The sequence below is a fragment of the Erythrolamprus reginae genome, chromosome 10 (genome assembly GCF_031021105.1).
Source record: "Erythrolamprus reginae isolate rEryReg1 chromosome 10, rEryReg1.hap1, whole genome shotgun sequence".
Lineage (NCBI taxonomy): Eukaryota > Metazoa > Chordata > Lepidosauria > Squamata > Dipsadidae > Erythrolamprus > Erythrolamprus reginae.
The window spans coordinates 37,104,291-37,125,000 of NC_091959.1; the positions used below are offsets into that span (position 1 = coordinate 37,104,291).

Sequence of the window (20,710 nt, forward strand, 5' to 3'; positions counted from 1 at the left end):
CTAAAAACCCATAATTTAAAAAACATACACACAACATACCATACATAAATTATATAGGCCTGGGCAAGATGTCTCAATTCCCCCATGCCTGACGACAGAGGTGGGTTTTAAGGAGCTTACGAAGGGCAAGGAGGGTGGGCGCAATCCTAATCTCAGCGGGGAGTTGGTTCCAAAGGGTCAGGGCCGCCACAGAGAAGGCTCTTCCCCTGGGTCCCGCCAGATAGAAACATAGAAGACTGACGGCAGAAAAAGACCTCATGGTCCATCTAGTCTCCCCTTATACTATTTCCTGTATTTTATCTTACAATTGATATATGTTTATCCCAGGCATGTTTAAATTCAGTAACTGTGGATTTATCTACCACGTCTGCTGGAAGTTTGTTCCTAGGATCTACTACTCTTTCACTAAAATAAAATTTTCTCATGTTGATTTTGATTCCCCCCCCCAACTAACTTCAGATTGTGTCCCCTTGTTCTTGTGTTCACTTTCCTATTAAAAACACTTCCCTCCTGGACCTTATTTAACCCTTTAACATATTTAAATGTTTCGATCATGTCCCCCCTTTTCCTTCTGTCCTCCAGACTATACAGATTGAGTTCATTAAGTCTTTCTTGACACGTTTTATGCTTAAGACCTTCCACCAGTCTTGTAGCCCGTCTTTGGACCCGTTCAATTTTGTCAATATCTTTTTGTAGGTGAGGTCTCCAGAACTGAACACAGTATTCCAAATGTGGTCTCACCAGCGCTCTATATAAGGGGATCATAATCTCCCTCTTCCTGCTTGTTATACCTCTAGCTATGCAGCCAAACATCCTACTTGCTTTCCCTACCGCCTGAGTGCACTGTTCACCCATTTTGAGACTGTCAGAAATCACTACCCCTAAATACTTTTCTTCTGAGATTTTTGATGACATTGTTTAGTCGACGGGACCCGGAGAAGGCCAACTCTCTGGGACCTAACTGGTCGCTGGGATATTTGGACTTCAACTCCCAGAATTCCCCAGCCAGCGCATGCTGGCTAGGGAATTCTGGGAGTTGAAGTCCAGATAACTTCAAGTTGCCAAGGTTGGGAAACACTGCTCTAATCAACCTCTTCTCCACATTGTTTCTATTTTGGCACTTTTCATTGTAACAATACAAATGCAAGCAATTTCAAAGCAAGGAGGAATGGGGTAGAGTCAAACCCCCAGATCTTACTGCTGAAATCAAGCCCGCCTAGATCAGGAGGGGATTACAGACCATTAGTCTTAAACCTCTATCTCCTTTCATCCTGTCCTGTTCTATGAACGGATGAAAAACTCTCCTAAAAAAGTCCATCTTCAAACCACCCCCACCCCACCCCAAAACAGAAACGGGCCTTGGGGAAGCAGAGCGAAAGCAATTGGGTTTTAGCCCAAGGCATGCAAAACAAAATATTAATGAGGCAATTAGCCACTGGTGGTCTAGGTTTCTGTGCAAAAATCTACTTTTTTCTTTTTTGGCAGCCGGGGAGAAGGCAGGAACAAGGGTGCAGCGAGAGCATGTCGAGATTACAGTTTTAGAAAAGGTTAACAGGCGAGGCCAGCCAGTTGATTAGTACTTACGAGAGGTAGCAGGGAGATGTTGGGTCACGGACAGTTACCTAAGCATCACGGCACCCCAATGGACAAGCCAACTATTAGAGCCAGTAGAGCGAACAGCACCAGCACAATAATGACAATGATCCATTTTTTCTGCCAAAGGAAAGCAAGGCGATTGTTTTCGGTTAAGGGTTCTTTGCATTTTCTAAATGGAAGCAGGGTTAGTCCTCAACAGGCAGGGGGAATCTGGGACAGACAGTGGCTGGGCCTCAAAATTAGTAGGCACCCCTCGACTTGTAACTGCGCTTTTGGGGATGGCGGAAAGTTATAACAGCACTTTGGGGAGAACAAGTCCCACGACCGGTCTTTGCAATTAGGACGGTCGCCGCATCCCCACGTTCGCCGGATCAAAATTTGGGTGCTTGGCAACCAGCGTGTATTTACGATCTTGGCATCGTCCCGGTGTCAACTTTGAAGCTGACATGACCGGGGATCATTTTGATGTTTCAGTGTTGCAACACTGGAGTTGAGGGATAGAGAGCGGGGAATGGAGATAGCTGGGGTTTTGTAGCCAAAACAAAACTTTTTCTCCGGAGAACCAAGGACATTTTCATGCTTGGTTGGAGGGAGGAGGAGTGATGTCGCATGGCAACCAAATGGCAATTTGATTGGCCCATGTGGCTAATTGTTAGGTGAAAACCGCAGGAACCCTCAGAGTCGGTTTTGGCCAGAAATGATATAGCCAAATAAAGCTGTCTTTGAGGACTCTATCTGCCTTGGAATTTTGTTCGCTATGGATGTATTCAGGGGTGGGTTCTAACTCACCTTGCTGCCGGTTGACTTCCTTCCATGCGGCATGGCCGTGCCATTTGGGGGGAGGGCTTGCATATGCAATGAGGCATCTCCCCTTATAAATAAAAACCCCAAAACAACATGACGACACATGCACAGTGCCAAAACTCATTTTCTGCATATGTGCAGAAGGAAAAAAAAACCAGGAAAAAATTCCAAAAAAAGAGAGAGATGGTGGTATCCATGGACCAGCACCGACAGAACCGTTTCTGTGACGTCATCGTGATGTCACCAGCCGGTTGCTACTGGTTCAGGTAAACTGGTTAGAACAAGGATGAACCCACCTCTGGGTGTATTACAGTGGTACCTCTACTTAAGAACTTAATTCGTTCCGTGACCAGGTTCTTAAGTAGAAAAGTTTGTAAGTAGAAGCAATTTTTCCCATAGGAATCAATGTAAAAGCAAATAATGTGTGCAAACCTGTTAGGAAAGAAATAAAAGCTCAGAATTTGGGTGGGACAAGGAGGAGGAAGAAAAGAGGAGAGCGTATAGGAATAAAATATATCAATAAGAGAATAGAAGAAAAGTTATACAGTGGTACCTCTACTTAAGAACTTAATTTGTTCCATGACCAGGTTCTTAAGTAGATTCCATAGAAATGAATTTAAAAGCAAATAATGTGTGCAAACCCGTTAGGAAAGAAATAAAAGCTTGGAATTCGGGTGGGAGGAGGAGGAGGAGGAAGAGGAGGAGGAGGACAATCACTGCCCAGAGCGAAGGGAGCATTTCTTTTCTCTGGCCACGGGGAGAGATTTATTCCCTCTCCAAGCGCCCAGAGAAAGGAAAATGCTTCGTTCGCTCTGGACTGCCAAAGCCTCCTTAAGCGCCACCGAAAGGCTCCTCTGGCAGCCCAGAAAAGCCCGAGATCGCTGGGATTAAAGAGGGAATGGCAGGAAACTGGCCAGGCCTTCGTGCCGCTCTCAAATTTCCTGGAAATTTTTTCCGGGCTCGGGTTCTTAAGTAAAAAATGGTTCTTAAGTAGAGGCAAAAAAATCTTGAACACCCGGTTCTTATCTAGAAATATTCTTATGTAGAGGCGTTCTTAAGTAGAGGTACCACTGTACTTGGAATCCTGACACCCAGGGCATCACGTGATCACTATTTGCGACTTTCTCAGCTGGCTTCCAACAAGCAAAGTCCGTGGGGGAAAGTGGATTCACTTGACGATTGCATGATTTGCTTAAGGGATTTGCTTAGTAGCCAAAAGGTCATAAAATCAGGCACAACTCAAACGCCACGTTTAGCGACAGAAATTCAGTTCCCCATTGAAGTTGTAAGTTCGAGGACTCTCTGTAATGCCGGAAGGATTGTGGCACGGGAAGGACCGTGGTGGGTAAGCAAGACAAGACACAATACAGTGATACCTTGTCTTTCAAACTTAATTGGTTCCAGGACGAGGTTCTTAAGGTGAAAAGTTTGTAAGACGAAACAATGTTTCCCATAGGAATCAATGGAAAAGCGATTAATGCGTGCAAACCCAAAATCCACCCCTTTTGCCAGCCGAAGCACCCATTTTTGCGCTGCTGGGATTCTCCCGAGACTCCCCTCCATGGGAAACCCCACCTCCAGACTTCCGTTGCCAGCAAAGTGCTCATTTTTGTGATGCTGGGATTCCCCTGCTGGGATTCCCCTGCAGCATCGCAAAACATGGAAGGCTAGAGTGCTTCGCTGGCAACGGAAGTCTGGAGGCGGGGCATCCCAGCGGCGGTGGTGGGTTTGTAAGGTGAAAATAGTTTGTAAGAAGAGGCAAAAAAATCTTAAACCCCGGGTTTGTATCTCGAAAAGTTTTTATGACGAGGCGTTTGTAAGACGAGGTATCACTGTATTAAAAAAAAAAACACCATTCAGAAATAACTGATCGGGGTTTGTCCGTGGGGAAAAACTTACTCTACGAGCTTTACTTTGGTATTTGACAGCCTTCTTGGTCTCTTCCTTGGCGTGTTCTACGTAATCCACAGCATTCATCACGTTCTTCTCGATGCTGTTGACCATTTCGCCCTGTGGGTAAAAGCCACGAAAAAAACACAACAAACAACAAAGAGAAGAATTTGGCCATTAATGTCACCTTCTGGGATTGTTTCGACAACAGCAGAATGGAGATGACACCCCGTTCGAATCAAGTCGAGGATGATCAAGGGATGCGGTTATTACACGAGGACGACCAACAGTTATGACGGCATTCGCAGAAACCGAAATGGAAATGTTAGGCTGGCTTTATTTTATTCATTTAAATGTTGGATGCGTAACTGGGACACCCCATCAACAGAGCATGAGAGAGGGTGGAAAAATAAAAGAGAGCAAAAAACCCCACAAAGCTGGACTGCAAAGATGAACGTTACATTTATTTTGTAGAGCAGAAGTCTTCAAACTTCACAACTTTGTGGATTTAAACTCTCAGAATTCTGGGAGTTGAAGTCCCCAAGTCTTAAAAGTTGCCACGTTTGGGGCCCCTTGTTGTAGAGTTTGCTCAGTACAGACATTCTAACAGGGAATGGAAATCCATATATCTTCAAGTTGCCAAGATTTGGAAAAAAAAGTTTGGACCCCAATCTAGGAGTCAGCAACCTGCGGCTCTGGAGCCAGGTGTGGCTCTTTCATCCCTCTGCTGCGGCTCCCTGTTGCTCAAACTATGTGTGATACTTGCTGTCACGAGATTTATTGAGGTTCTCGACTCCTGGTAAGCCAACCATGGATAAATCCAAGAAAAGAAAAGTTTCAGAAGAAAGCAGAATATTTAATTCAACTACATATTTTATTTGTTTGTTTGATTGTTTGCTTGGATTTCTATGCCACCCTTCTCTGTAGACTCTGCGGCTTACAAAACAAGAATACAGTGGTGCCTTGACTTTCACGGGTCCGACTTTCACGGAAAGGCTATATTTTCAAAAAATATGAACAAAAAAAATACTCCACTTTTTTTTTGAACAAAACGGGTTTTCCTGCGGCCGCCCAATGTACAATATTGTGCGTTTTAACTCTCTTCCTCCCCAGCTGTCCTGCATCTTTAAATAAAAGCTCCGCTTCCGCCCCAGCCTCCTAATCCCTCCCCTTTAATTCTCGGAGCGTTGGTACGCTCCACTTGAAGCCGGCCACCCGCTGCCTCTTCTTCCCCCACCCACCTAAGCCATCTCCCTTAGTGGTAGCGTCCGACCTCCCAGCTGACCGGCCTGGAATCCCGGCTTCGAGTCCTGGCCTGGATCCCTCTTGCCTTGAGCTTCCCCTTCCCCTGCCCTGACACTGAGCACCAGTGCTGCCGCCACTGCCATGGGAGATGCCGGCAGCGAGCGCAGCAAAGCCCCCAGCTTGCCGCCCCATTGCCCCTGTAGGTTCTGGGGTGTAAGTAAAACCAGGAATGAAAGAAGGAGGAGGAGGGAGGAAGGGAGGGAGGGAGGGAGGGAGGGAGGGAGGGAGGGAGGAAGGAAGGAAGGAAGGAAGGAAGGAAGGAAGGAAGGGTCTCCACTTCGCGGAAATTTGACTTTTGTGGGCGGTCTTGGAATGTATCCCCCGCGAAAGTCAAGGGACCACTGTAAATACAAAATACAACCTGTAAGAAACCCAAACATAAAATCTGATTCTAAAACCCCAGGATTATTAAAAACAGCCACCCACATTCATCCTATCACAATCATCCACTCATAACATCGTCCAGAGCACAATGCCAGGGTTCAACAACCCCAGGCCTGCTGGCAAAGGTGAGTTTTTAAAACCTTACAATATGCTAGTTCTGTGGCTGCTCAGGAAATAGGCACGGGAAGGCTTTTGTGGCTCCTGGTGTTTTCTTTTCTGTGGGTCCAAATGGCTCTTTGAATGTTTAAGGTCGCTGATCCCTACCCAATCACTTGATGAAAACAGCAGGAACTAAAATGAGGCCCATTCGACTAACAATCGTGAAATCAACCTCTATGAAAATGCTGGTGCATGACATTTAATGTGGGTTTGATGATTGCAATTTGGTGAATGGCGATGGAAGATGAGGAACGTATTACGGAAGAGAGTTTACCTGGGTTGTTCTATCCATCAGCAAGCATGGTTATGCAGCAATAAACAGTAAAAAGGTTTTTTTAAAAAAAAGCTCATTACCACATTCACTTCCATGCCTTTTTTTTTCAAGAAAGGAAGTTCAAAGGGTCAGCTCATGAAAATTCAGATTAGCAGCATGACTGTATGGAAACTAATTTTCACCCTGTGCTAAAGGATGGAAAACATTCGAAAAGTGCATGGGACAATTTAGGTAATGTTTGAAGGAAAGCTGCCCGGGAGAAGAGAAAATTTGGAACTGATCGTAACACCTATACTGTATAATGGTTTCCCAAGGTAGCAATAGCAAAAGCAATAGTGTTTAGACTTTATATACTGCTTCATAATGCTTTTGCAGCCCTCTGTAAGCGGTTTACAGAGTCAGCCTCTTGCCCCCAACAATCTGGGTCCTCATTTTACCCACCTTGGAAAAATGGAAGGCTGAGTCAACCTTGAGCCGATAGTGAGATTTGAACTGCTGAACTACAGCTAGCAACTGTTCTGGTTTCTGGTAGAAGTTTAGTAATTACAAAGAACTCTCATTACATGCATCATTTCATGAATAAAGCAATTCAGTTTATTTCTCTGCTCTCTTGTACTTCAACACATTCCAGACATCAATCGGTCCATTATCTCTCTTCTAGCCGCATTCCTCACATTCCTTTTCCTGCTTCACTTAGACAAGATTTATTTCCTAACTACATAGCTATAAAAAGCAGCAGTACTGACTAAATACAATACAAAATACTTTGGCTTACTTTAGCGTGGCGAAAAAAACCCTCCATATTTCTCTTCGGCAACGTTGAAACTCCACCCTTCTTCTCCACTAGCCCCCTGACGTGCCAAATACCTCACTACAACATTTAACCCATTCCTCTCCTTAATATCTTCTTCCAGACCTTTGCTCTCTACGTTTCTGAATTCTTCTGAATTTAGGATTAACCCAGCGAGCGTCTGATTCTCCGTCGCTAGATCCTGAACTCATAGCCCCATCCTGTGGCTGGCCTCCCACCTGTTCTACTCCCTGTAACCCCGGGCCCTCCACTACTTCATAAACACTATCTGAATCTGAGTCCACAATATCTTCATCATCCTCCAACTGATCAAGAATATGTACAACAGCAATTAAGCTGAAATAGCCTGCACTCTAATCACTGCACCATCCCGGCCATAGCCATGAGCACCCCTGAGACATATTTTTCAACCAGAAAATACTATTTGGAATTTTTATCTGGTTTATCGCCACGTAATGCACAAGAGAAGTGGGAAACATCAAAAGAACAAAGGTGACACTCATTCTCCTGAACGGCTGGATTTTCATGGAAAGCCCTCTCAAATAAATTTTATAATAATTGCTCTTAGATATTAATCGCAGCAAAGACCTAGGTGACCCAGAAAACACTTGACTTTTATGCCACTATTGAAGCCTCTTGATGGCTTACATTGAAAACGGGTATCAAGAATAAACAGAACTAAAATAAAAAATTAAAACCACCTTATAATGAACAAGAACAGGATTCTTTAAAAAAAAGGTGCTTGAGCAAAATGAAACAAACCAACCGTACTCAGTGTCTTTGATTTCTAGCCCCCCAATTCTTACCCAGGCAAGCCACATATAATGGCTACCGTATTTTTCAGACTATAAGATGCACCAGAATATAAGATGCACTTTAGTTTTGGGGCAGGAAAATAAGAAAAAAGCTGATTGGTGGGTGGATCGGCTTCCTGGAATACCCGCAATCAGCTATTCCCAGGGGTGAATTTTAGCAACAGGGTCACTGTTTGTGAGCTCTGCGCCTTGCATTTTTTTTCTGCCTCTGAAATCTCCATTTAGGAGGCTTTTTTCCCCTGAAGCTCCATTTCAGGGGCTTTTTTCAGCCTCTTGACTCTGTTTGAGAAGCTGGGCGGGGCTACATAGGGAGTATAAGACACGCACAGATTTTCATCTCTTCTTTGGGGGTGGGGGAAAGGTATGTCTTATACTCTGAAAAATATAGTATTTTGTCCATACTCAGCTGTGAGATACAGAAGGACTCACATGCCGGCAAATCAGACAGACAGATAGAATGATAGATAGAATGGTAGAACGAGAAAACAATAAAGATAAATAGAATGACAGAACAATATCCGAACAATTCTATCTATATCTTATCCTATCCTATCCTAGCTTACCCTACCTTTATCTAGCATCCGTCTGTCTGTCTGTCTGTCTATCTATCTATCTGTGAGCCACCCTGAGTCCTCGGAAAGGAGGGGCATACAAATCCAATCAATCAATCAATCAATCAATCAATCAATCATTAAATATCTATCTATCCATCTATCCATCTATCCATCTATCTATCTATCACTCATTCTATCATTGTTTCTACCTCTATACTGATCATCTATATCTATTTAGATATAGATGATCAATATAGATAGAAAAAAAATGATAGAATGATTGATTGATTGAAAGACAGACAGACAGATAGTTGGATGCTAGATAAAGGTAGGGTAAGCTAGGATAGGATAGGATAAAATATAAATAGACTTGTTTTGCACCAATGTTTCACAAATGACACCAGCATCATAATTGTGATGAGCACACTGCATCCATGCTTCAAGGTCTTTTACTAAAATTACCAGCTATTATTATTTTCCCTCTGAATATAGAACTGGGAAGGGTGCCAAAAACAATATATCCTATTTTAAATGTGATCTCCATAGCTACTAAGCGAATAGATTTGCTCAGAACTGTTATTCTACCATCTTAAAAGGCCATTTCCCGTGTGTGGAGGCCAGTCTCTTAATAACAACATATTATATCAGCATAGTTCCACCTACAAAGCAACATCCATGTTATACTTCAGGATGTAAAAGACTCACCTGAACCTCCACAAGCATCGCCATGTCCATGAACATTTCATGCAATTCCTGTATGCTCGATTCCAATTTTATAATATCTTTATGACGCGACTCAATTTCATCGAGAGCTGCTCTGGTCAGCTTGGTGTCCAAAATGATCTTTGGGATGTCAGAAGAACAAGATACAAAATAAGTACACCTATTAGGTCCCACAGAGCATCCAGGTCCTGTTGACTAAACAAAACTCTCCGTGTCCTGTTGACTAAACAATGTTGTCTGGTGGGACCCAGGAGAAGAGCCTTCTCTGTGGTGGCCCCGGCCCAGTGGAATCAACTGCCCCCACCCTCCTTGCCTTCCACAAGACTCAGAAAACTCATCTATGTCGCCAGGCATGGGGTAATTGATCTATCCCTTGCCTAGTAATATTTATGTATGGTTATGACTGAGTAGCATTGTTTGTTTTTTTAATGATAAGGGGTTTTTTAGCCATAGTTTTAATTATTAGATTTGTTGTACATTGTTTTATTGTTGCTGTGAGCCACCCCGAGTCTTTGGAGAGGGGCGGCATACAAATCTAATAAATAATAATAATAATAATAATAATAATAATAATAACAAAGCCAACAACAATAATAATAACAATATTTATTTATTATTAGATTTGCATGCCAATAACAATATTGTTAATAATAATAGTTGTTATTATTATTATTATTATTATTATTATTATTATTATTATTATTATTGATTTCCTTTTGATAGAAGAAAACTTGGCTCCTTGGGCTGATCAATAAAGCAAACTAAACTGAACACTGAAAGCAAGAAGGGCAGATCTGAAATACTTACGTCCGAAGTGAAAATGGAAAGATTGCCACTTTCCAACATTTCTTCCAGTTCTTCATCCGTGGTGGTTTTCCCAGCTAGTGAAAAATGATAAAGAGGTCACGTTCTCGCAAAGAGATGAGAAGAAAAATCTTACATAAGTGGTACTATACACCTGCACAACTTGCATACTTCCAGGGGAAAGAGAAGGGTAAATGCTGGCATGGATGCCAGAAAAAAGGAATCTTTATGCACATGATCTGGGAATGTACAGAAATACAGAAATTCTGGAAGGTAGTCCAGAATGAAATTAATAAAATGTTAAACATTAATTGGATAATTACAAAAGAAACAGCAATCTTAATTAAATATAGGGAACTAGGAGAATCTAAAGAAATTAAAACTGTAGCATTGGAAAGTGCTCAAGCGGTGATAGTATTAGGATGGAAAGACTCTACAAAATGGACACTAAGGAACTGGTATTGGTACATGGTGGATTACATACATTTTGAAATTATGGAAATAAGATTAAATAATTTTGATGAGAATAAACTAGAGAAGCTGATGGTGCGATGGAACAAGGTAAAAGATTATATGTTAAGTAGAATCTGTGATGTAAATACGAAAAATAAACTACAATCACTCTTTTAGTAAAAAAAGCGTTCAAGATAGAGCCAAGGATCAATAGATAGACAAATAACTTAAAAGTCTTTGAATCCTCCTATAGGGGTGGTGGGGGTGACGGGGTGTGTGTGTTGTTTGGTGATGGGCACATGCACTGTGCACTGTTATATGTTTGTTTTTTGTAAACCTATAAAATCAATAAAATTTATTTAAAAAAAAAAAAAGAGGTCAAGTTCTCGCAAGGTACACCATCATCCCCCTTTCCTTAGCATTGTATTTATTGCTATGACGCATCAGCAAGATGGGACGGGTTCTTCAGAGTAGAAGAACATTTTTAAAAAGGGAAGATCACTCACTTATTTCCAACTGACGTCGTATCTGGTCTTTTGTGCGTTCCCGGAAGACGGTCTGAGTCTCGTTAAACATCGTCATAACGTCCACAAACTTCCGCGTCAACACCGAATGCTAGAAAGGGTGACAAGCCAAAGGATTTTGCACATGATGCCTTAAACAAGATCTAAGTATTGCCCACAAGATCATATGCGGCAACGTCCTGCCTGTCGGCGACTACTTCAGCTTCAACCACAACAACACAAGAGCATGTAACAGATTTAAACTTAATATTAACTGCTCCAAACTTGACTGTAAAAAATATGACTTCAGTAACCGAGTTGTCGAAGCGTGGAACTCATTACCGGACTCCATAGTGTCATCTCCAAACCCCCAACACTTTACCCTTAGATTATCTACGGTTGACCTATCCAGATTCCTAAGAGGTCAGTAAGGGGCAAGTACAAGTGCACTAGAGTGCCTTTCGTCCCCTGTCCTATTGCTCTCCTATATCTCCTATTTCTTTCTTCTATTCCTATATCTCTTCTTCTATTCTTTCATTGATATGTTCTATTACTATACCTTCTTGTCTATTATTTCTTAGATATACAGTATTTTACTGAGTATCTCCTCTATAACCTTCATCATGTATTTTACTATGTGTATATAGATATATACCCACTAAAACCCTCATTGTGTATTGGACAAAATAAATAAATAAATAAAATAAAAAATGTTTGTTTGAGAGTTCTCTTTCGCAGGCAAAGACCTACACAGACATTACTGGAAACTGGTCAATCAGACACCGGGTTGCAGATGTTTATCGAAAGGAGAGATCGAATGGATAGAAGGAATGGCCTCGAGGAACAGAAGGAAGAGCCACTACCAAGGCAACAGTTGGATAAAAGAAACCTCAGGCCAGGGCAGAAATGTAATCTGAGAAAGTGAGGGAGGACCCACAACCCTGGAGAATAACGTTACTATAACCTTAAGTCAGAACCCAAACCCAAGAATGACGTGGTGATTCTCCCAAGTCGATGTTTCCAAATCTGTAGAGAGAATCTTGCCAAAGTAAAGCACTCTAATAATAATAGTAATAGTAATAATAATAATAATAATAATAATAATAATAATAATAATACTGTAATAATAATAATGATAATGATGATAATGATAATGATAATTATTATTATTATTATTATTATTATTATTATTATTATTATTATTATTATTTATTAGATTTGTATGCCGCCCCTCTCCGAAGACTTGGGGCGGCTCTAACTATCTACATTCATTAAGCATACACTAGTAGGGAGTGGTTGTTACTCACCCTCTTTCTCTAATATTTAATATTCAAAGTGAATATTATTAAATATTAAAAAGGCGAGAGTGTGGAGTTCTAGAGAGTGTTAACGCCACAACCATGCTTTGTTTCCTGCATTTTTTTTCTTATACAGAGTATACAGGGTGCGTTCGAAAAGTAATGCAATTTTTTTTTTAAAGTAATTTATTGAACAGATTTGCACAAACACTTAAAATTATTCAAAGTACTGTCCTTGAACCTCTACACATTTTTTTCAACAACTCTGCCATGACTGGTACATGCCCTGGAAGGCGTCTTCGGGGACCTCTCACAAGGTCTTCGTCACGGCTGACTGGATGTCTTCTATGGGCGAAAAACGCGCCTTGCCACAACGCGCTACAAGTTTGCGAGTTCCTGGCCAAACACCAGGTGCCAACACTGCCCCCCCCCCAATAGTCCTGATGTCGCCCCAGCAGACTTCTTTTTGTTCCCAGCCCTGAAAGGAAGCTGTTTTTCATACATAGAAGAGATCCAATCAGCCGTGACGAAGACCTTGTGAGAGGTCCCGGAAGACGCCTTCCAGGGCGCGTACCGATCATGGCAGAGGCGCTGGAAAAAATGTGTAAAGGCCCAAGGATAGTACTTTGAAGAATTTTAAGCGTTTGTGCAAATCTGTTCAATACTTTAAAACAAAATAATTGCACTACTTTTGAAACGCACCCTGTATTCTCCGAAAAATACAGTATATTGTAGGTGGTGACCCTTTAAGAGCTGTAGGGAACAAAATTTCATTTTAATGTAAGCCACATATTCTAAGTCTATTCTAAGTCTGTCTATTCTCTGCCAGCCTGCCTGCCTACCTGTTGCTGTGAGTGCTTCTGTCTACTTACCTACCTATCTCTTTTATTCAATTCAGTTCATTACAATAGATCAGAGATCAGAACAAATGAAAAACACCCAATAAATATTCAATTAAAATTTTTAGAATAAAACAATAAATAATAGATTAAAACCTATGAAAAGTGCTCGGAAACTTCAGATCGTGCAGAATGCAGCTGCGAGAGCAATCATGGGATTCCCAAGGTGTGCCCATGTTACACCAACACTCTGGAGTCTGCATTGGTTGCCGATCAGTTTCTGGTCACAATTCAAAGTGTTGGTTATGACCTATAAAGCCCTTCATGGCATCGGACCAGAATATCTCCGAGACCGCCTTCTGCCGCACGAATCCCAGCGACCGATTAGGTTCCACAGAGATGGCCTTCTCCGGGTCCTGTCGATTAAACAATATCGTTTGGCGGGTCCCAGGGGAAGAGCCTTCTCTGTGGTGGTCCCGACCCTCTGGAACCAGCTCCCCCCTGAGATTAGAATTGCCCCCACCCTCCTTGCCTTCCGCAAACTCCTTAAAACCCACCTCTGCCGTCAGGCATGGGGGAACTGAAATATCTTCCCCAGGCCTATACTGTTTATGTATGGTATGTTGTGTGCATGGTTTTTTAAAAAAAAAATTATGGGTTTTTAGCTTTCTAATTATTGAATTTGTATTATATACTGTATTGTTTTCTGTTGCTGTTGTGAGCCGCCCCGAGTCTGCCCCGAGTCTGCGGAGAGGGGCGGCATACAAATTTAATAAATAAATAAATAAATAAACAAACAAACAAACAAACAAACAAATTCCAGCTGGTCCATTCTACTTGGTCTAATTATAGTAAAATTACAACCCATAAATTGAGTGGCCCGTAGTCACTTTATTAGTAAAAGGGAAAGGAATAAGCAGCTCTAGTTTTTAGTCTTCCCCATAACAATAGGTCGTACTAAGAATGATGGCCTGTCTCCAACAAGGCTTCTTGTTTAGACGATTCAGCAAGACAATTGTTTGCTTTTTAACAAGAGCCTTGACACCCTTTCCGATGCCACACTTGACACTGCGGGAGAGGAGGAAGCAAATATATCTCCCAATGCCCTTCCTGGTGGGGAGATAAGCCGGCTCGAGAGGCAGCCTGCAATTCTCTTCCGCATCCTTCTTTTTGAAACCAGCCCAAACCAAACAGTACATCACAAGTTTCCTTTCTTCACCCAAGGAATTTATAAACAATACCCTTTCCCCCAGCTACGGTTCTCTCATCTTGGATGATGGTTTGCCAGGACTGACTTTACTTTGGTACATGTACCTGTGATTTTCGTATCCGGACATCTGCGGAGGTTCGATTGATGTTCTCTCGTGCTAAATTTTGTTCCATGGCTGTGAAACAGACAAAATTATGTCAGAGATTATAGCCGTTATCTTCCTTCCTTCCCTTTCCTCCCTCCCTTCTTTCTTTCTAGGATATCCTAGAATAGAAGCCCCCTCCTTCCTTCCTTCCTTTCCCTCCCTCCCTCCTTTCTTTCTTTCTTTTTCTAGGAGATCCTAGAATAGAAGTCCCCTCCTTCCTTCCTTCCTTCCTTCCCTCCCCTCCCTCCCTCCCTCCCTCCTTCCTTCCTTCCTTCCTTTCTTTCTTTCTAGGAGATCCTAGAATAGAAGCCCCCTCCTTCCTTCCTTCCTTCCTTCCTTCCTTCCTCCCTCTCCCTCCCTCCCTCCCTCCCTCCCTCCCTCCCTCCTTTCTTTCTTTCTTTCTTTCTTTCTTTCTTTCTTTCTAGGAGATCCTAGAATAGAAGCCCCCTCCCTTCCTCCCTTCCTTCCTCCCTTCCTTCCTCCCTCCCTCCCTCCCTCCATCCATCCATCCATCCATCCATCCATCCATCCAAAATTAAATGTTTGGTACACAGGTCTTTGTGGTCCAGCTCACAAAGCAAGCATAGTGGCCCAGAGGTTAATACATCATCCTGATATGCAAGTAGCCCGGGTTCGAATCCCAGAAGGGTACGGCTAGCTGATGAGAACTAAGTAGCTTGAAATAGGTCTACACTAATCCCCCTTTATTTCTTTGTCGTTAAATATAAATTCAACACATTGGGATTGGAGAATGCCAGCCAATAGACTCGATTTTTGCTTAAAATCCAGAATAATACAACAATAAACTTTTACCCAGTTGGCAAGGAGGATGCCTGTATGAAATCACCAGAAGCCCAGACGCACTTGAACATTTACATTCTTGGTAAATGATGATCTTATCCTCCAAATCAGAGGTCTTCAAACTTGGCAACTTTAAGATTTGTGGACTTCAACTCCCAGAATTCCTCAGCCAGCGTAGCTTGCTGTAGAATTCTGGGAGTTGAAGTCCACAAGTCTTAAAGTTGCAGGTTTGAAGACCTCTGCTCCAAATAAAGTCACTCAATTATATATAAATTAACTAGCACCACCTATAGTCTTGCATTAATAATGACAATGAAGATCCCCCCCCCCCACAACTTTCACGCAGTACAATCATATAGAAGGCGGTCCACTGAACAATCTACACCGAACTATAGCAAAGATCTTTTCATTCTGGCACCTTCATAAAAGTTTCTATACAGTAGTGGTTCTCAACCTGTGTATCATGACCTCTTTAGGGGTCAAATGACCCTCTCATAGGGGTTGCCTAAAACCATCAAAAACCAGATACAGTGGTATCTCTACCTAAGAACGCCTCTACTTAAGAACTTTTCTAGATAAGAACCGGGTGTTCAAGATTTTTTTGCCTCTATTTAAGAACCATTTTCCACTCAAGGACCCGAGCCGGGAAAAAACTCCCAGGAAATTTGAGAGTGGCACGAAGGCCCGGCCAGTTTCCTGCCATTCCCCCTTTAATCCCGGCCATCTCGGGCTTTTCTGGGCTGCCAGAGGAGCCTTTTGGTGGAGCTTAAGGAGGCTTTAGCAGTCCAGAGCGAACGAAGCATTTTCCTTTCTCTGGGTGCTTGCAGAGGGAATAAAATCTTCGGAGAGGGGCGGCATACAAATCTAATAAATAATAATAATAATAATAAACCTCTGCCAACGCCCAGAGAAAAGAAACTGGGCAGCGGCTATCCTCCTCCTCCTCTTCTTCCTCCTCCTCCTCCCAGCCAAATTCTGAGCTTTTATTTCTTCCCTAATGGGTTTGCACGCATTATTTGCTTTTACATTGATTCCTATGGGAAAATTGCTTCTACTTACAAACTTTTCTACTTAAGAACCTGCTCATGTAACGAATTAAGTTCTTAAGTAGAGGTACCACTGTATTTCCGATGGCCTTAGGAACTGTGACACCATTTCTTTATCTGTCTCCAGGAGGCTCCACCCACATCCAAATAGGACTACTACTACTACAAAAAAAAATCTGTACCATGGGAACTCCTGAGCATGCACAGAAATTGAATTTTCGGCCCCGCGCATGCATCCTAACTTGGTTTTGATTTTTTTAATTTTAATTGACAGTGCGAATGGTGTGCGTGCAAAGCACAGCCGTGCAGCCCAGGAGGAAGGAAACAACAGTGAGGTAAGTTAGAACCCATTCCTGAGTTTCCTAATAATTTTATTATTTTATGGTTGGAGGTCACCACAACTTGGAGAACTGTATTAAAGTGTCGCGACATTAGGAAGGTTGAGAACCACCGCAACACAGCATTATGCTTCACTGCTTCGGCGTTTTTTGTTTTTACTCGCAGTTCGGGCATACTTACACTTCAATTTAGTGCGGATGATATTGGCTGTTTTCCTGATTTCTTTGTTCAGTTCTTCGAGCTCTTCCTTTGTTTCTTTAACAAAAGGAGAAATGGGGATGCTGCTTTAAGGTATGGTATGAGAATGCTGCCCAAAGAAACATTACCCCTGTGGATGTCCACCTCCTACTGAATACGCAATGATGTTTCCCCATCATCTTTGGGCTGTGGCGAGGGGGACGTTTGCCCAGGTTTGCCTGGTGCACCAGTTGTGGCCCTATCTGGACCAAGAGTCACTGCTCACAGTCACTCATGCCCTCATCACCTCGAGATTCGACTACTGTAATGCTCTCTACATGGGGCTACCTTTGAAAAGTGTTCGGAAACTTCAGATCGTGCAGAATGCAGCTGCGAGAGCAATCATGGGCTTCCCCAGGTATGCCCATGTCACACCAACACTCCGCAGTCTGCATTGGTTGCCGATCAGTTTCCGGTCACAATTCAAAGTGTTGGTTATGACCTATAAAGCCCTTCATGGCACCGGACCAGACTATCTCAGGGACCGCCTTGTGCCGCACGAATCCCAGCGACCAGTTAGGTCCCACAGAGTGGGTCTTCTCCGGGTCCCATCAACTAAACAATGCCACTTGGCAGGACCCAGGGGAAGAGCCTTCTCTGTGGCGGCCCCGACCCTCTGGAACCAACTCCTCCCAGAGATTAGAATTGCTCCCACCCTCCTTGCCTTTCGTAAGCTTGTTAAAACCCACCTCTGCCGCCAGGCATGGGGGAATTGAGATACTCTTTCCCCCTAGGCCTTTACAATTTTATGCATGGTATGTCTGTCTGTATGTATGTTTGGTTTTACAATAGGTGTTTTTAACTGTTTATATTGGATTGTCATATGCTGTTTACTACTGTTGTTAGCCGCCCCGAGTCTACAGAGAGGGGCAGCATACAAATCCAATCCAATCCAATCCAATCTTCTTCTTTTAACAACCCCATAATCCCTTGCCAGGTGGAGTCTGGGCAATTGATTGGAGCCGAGTGTTTACTGGCAGCGATGCCCTTCCTGTCCCCAATGTGGAGTTTGGTTCAGCAGATATACTCTCATACGGGGTGCGTTCCAAAAGTTTTTTAAAAAGTAATTTATTGAACAGATTTGCACAAACACTTAAAATTCTTCAAAGTACTGTCCTTGGGCCTCTACACATTTTTTTCAGCGACTCTGCCATGACCGGTACACGCCCTGGAAGGCATCTTCGGGGACCTCGCGCAAGGTCTTCGTCACGGCTGATTGGATCTTTTCTATGGACGAAAAACGGGTTCCTTTCAGGGCTGCCTTAATCTGAGGGAACAAAAAGAAGTCTGCTGGGGCGACGTCAGGACTATAGGGGGGTGGGGCAGCGTTGGCACCTGGTGTTTGGCCAGGAACTAGCAGACTCGTAGCGCGTTGTGGCCAAGTGCATTTTTTGTCCATAGAAGAGATCCAATCAGCCATACTGAGATCCAGGGCATGTACTGGTTATAGCAGAGTCACTGGAAAAAATGAGTAGAGGCCCAAGGACAATACTTTGAAGAATTTTAAGTGTTTGTGAAAATCTAATAATAAAAATAATAATAATAACAAAAATAATAATGATGATGATGATGATGATGATGATGATAATAATAATAATAATAATAATAATAATAATAATAATAATAATAATTTATTAGATTTGTATGCCGCCGCTCTCTGAGGACTCGGAGTGGCTCACAACAAATCTGTTCAATAAATTACTTTTAAAAAAATAATTGCATTACTTTTGGAACGCACCTTGTATATTCTCAGAAATATGTCCTTCTACCTAGGATCGAACCCACAGTCTCCTGATTGGGAGGTGAGAGCTCCACCTCAAGGCCAACCGCACCACTCAAAGACGTTCTCATACAAGATCCTGAACTAGGATGGACGACATCATTTCAAAGTGTTTGTGCAAATCTGTTCAATAAATTACTTTAAAAAAAATAATTTCATTACTTTTGGAACGGACCCTGTAATTGCACTCGATCCCGCATTCACGTTCCTGAGCCACGGAGCGGCACGCAATTAGCCATTCTGCCACCAACCCACCACTGACCCTGCCCTAAATTTTGTCCCACGTCTTACATTCAGTTTCCTTCTGCTATTGAAGGACAAAAGACTCCAAAGTTGAAAAGGGTTGTCAAGGTTTTACCCTGATCAATAAATGAACTCTTTAGTCAACTGCTTGAAATCCTACATGGATTTTCATAATAGCCTTCTGCAGTTCTTGGCACCAACACAAACAAATGAAGAGAAAGGGTTTCCACCCACCCACCCTCCAGCTCTTGAAACTCACGAAAACCTGTTTCCTTTTTCCTGTCCAAAAGAATTCAGCTTTTTTTTTTAATCTCCCAGCACTCTTCGACTGGAGTTTACAAGAAGGATCTTCTCTTGTCCAGTCATTGATCAGTTGTCCAAAAAGCAAAGAATTTACAGGCAAGGATATCTCTGAGTATTAGGTATCTCAAAGCAGAACGGCAATCTTTTTAAATTATTTATTTATTTATTTGTTTGTTTGCTTATTTGCTTACTTACTTATTTATTTATTTACTTATTTACTTACTTACTTAAATATTTATCTATCTATCTATCTATCTATCTATCTATCTATCTATCTATCTATCTATTTATTTAGACTGATAATTAGAGAGCTAGTTTGATCTAGTGCAGGGGTCTGGAGCTGCACGTGGCCCTTTCACCCCTCTCCTGTGGTTCCCCTGTCTCTCAAAATATGCGTCACAACAACCGCCAGTGTGCGACACCCGTCAGCAATGCGATATGTATAGAGCTTTCCGACCCATGTTTTTTTCAGCGTTCAAAATGTTTTTGTTGCATGCAGAAATAAATATTTGTTTCCTCTGTAGCAGTTAATTGATTTCACAAATGCAACGCACTGTACTTCTTTTTATACATAGCATGAGGGTAAAAAAAAAGATATATGTGGTGTTATTTTCATTTTAGATGTCCAAAGGGTTTTGTGGCTCCCGGTGTTTTCTTTTCTGTGGGAAATGGGTCCAAATGGCTCTTTGAATGTTTAAGGTTGCCGACTGCTGGTTTAGCGGTTAAGGCATCAGGCTAGAAAACAGGAGATCATGAGTTCTAGTCTTGCCTTAGGCACAGAAGCCAGCTGTGTGATTTTGGACCAATCACCAGAAGACTATGAGTTCTCTTCCTGCCTTAGGCATTGTTGTGGTTGGCTTTGACCCAGCTGCTGCCCCAAGGAATGTGCAGGTGGATGCAGGGTAAACATCAACATGTCATAGGCCTGTTTTATTGCCGACAGAGTCAGGTAGTGAAGTTTCCACAGAAGAAGAAGAAGGTGGGGGTGACTTGGAAGAGGGGAGTTTGGCAGGCAGCCCAGGAGGAGATCAATCATCCTTATCATCCCTGGATTCTGAACAAGAACTTATGACACATCCACGCATGCGTAGAGTGATGCATAGGAGAGAACAACTGAAGGATTATTACAGGAGATAAGTGAGGCCACCTGTGGTTGGGTGGGACTGCTGTAATTAGTGCTACAGATAAAAGAGCCACCTGCTGGTTTAGCCTCATGGCAGTTTATCTGATTCGTAGTTTCGTCAAGATCATGGTTTTTGCTGTTCAAGATTGTGTTTGAACTCTCTGGACTTTAGAATTGGACTCAATTTCCCAGTTTTGGGTGAGCAATTGGATTGCATTTAACCTGTGCCTTGTGTGTACCAGAAAATCCCTTTGACATTTAAAAAGGGAGC

At 42.5% G+C, this 20,710-nt stretch overlaps 1 protein-coding gene across 3 annotated transcripts in view; it reads right to left on the bottom strand.

The window, feature by feature from the left end:
* STX2 (syntaxin 2) overlaps positions 1 to 20,710 on the bottom strand; it is a 41,217-nt gene that overhangs the window by 2,481 nt on the left and 18,026 nt on the right. The window contains exons 4-10 of one of the 3 annotated variants that reach the window (XM_070762539.1): positions 16,934 to 17,008; positions 14,527 to 14,597; positions 11,079 to 11,187; positions 10,123 to 10,196; positions 9,298 to 9,435; positions 4,300 to 4,410; positions 1,585 to 1,713 (exon numbers count right to left, since the gene is read on the bottom strand). In XM_070762539.1, the coding sequence (XP_070618640.1) occupies positions 1,630 to 1,713; positions 4,300 to 4,410; positions 9,298 to 9,435; positions 10,123 to 10,196; positions 11,079 to 11,187; positions 14,527 to 14,597; positions 16,934 to 17,008 (662 nt within the window). In that variant the 3' untranslated portion in view covers positions 1,585 to 1,629. The remainder of the gene's footprint in view (positions 1 to 1,584; positions 1,714 to 4,299; positions 4,411 to 9,297; positions 9,436 to 10,122; positions 10,197 to 11,078; positions 11,188 to 14,526; positions 14,598 to 16,933; positions 17,009 to 20,710) is intronic. The other 2 variants (XM_070762540.1, XM_070762541.1) reach the window with 2 other exon arrangements.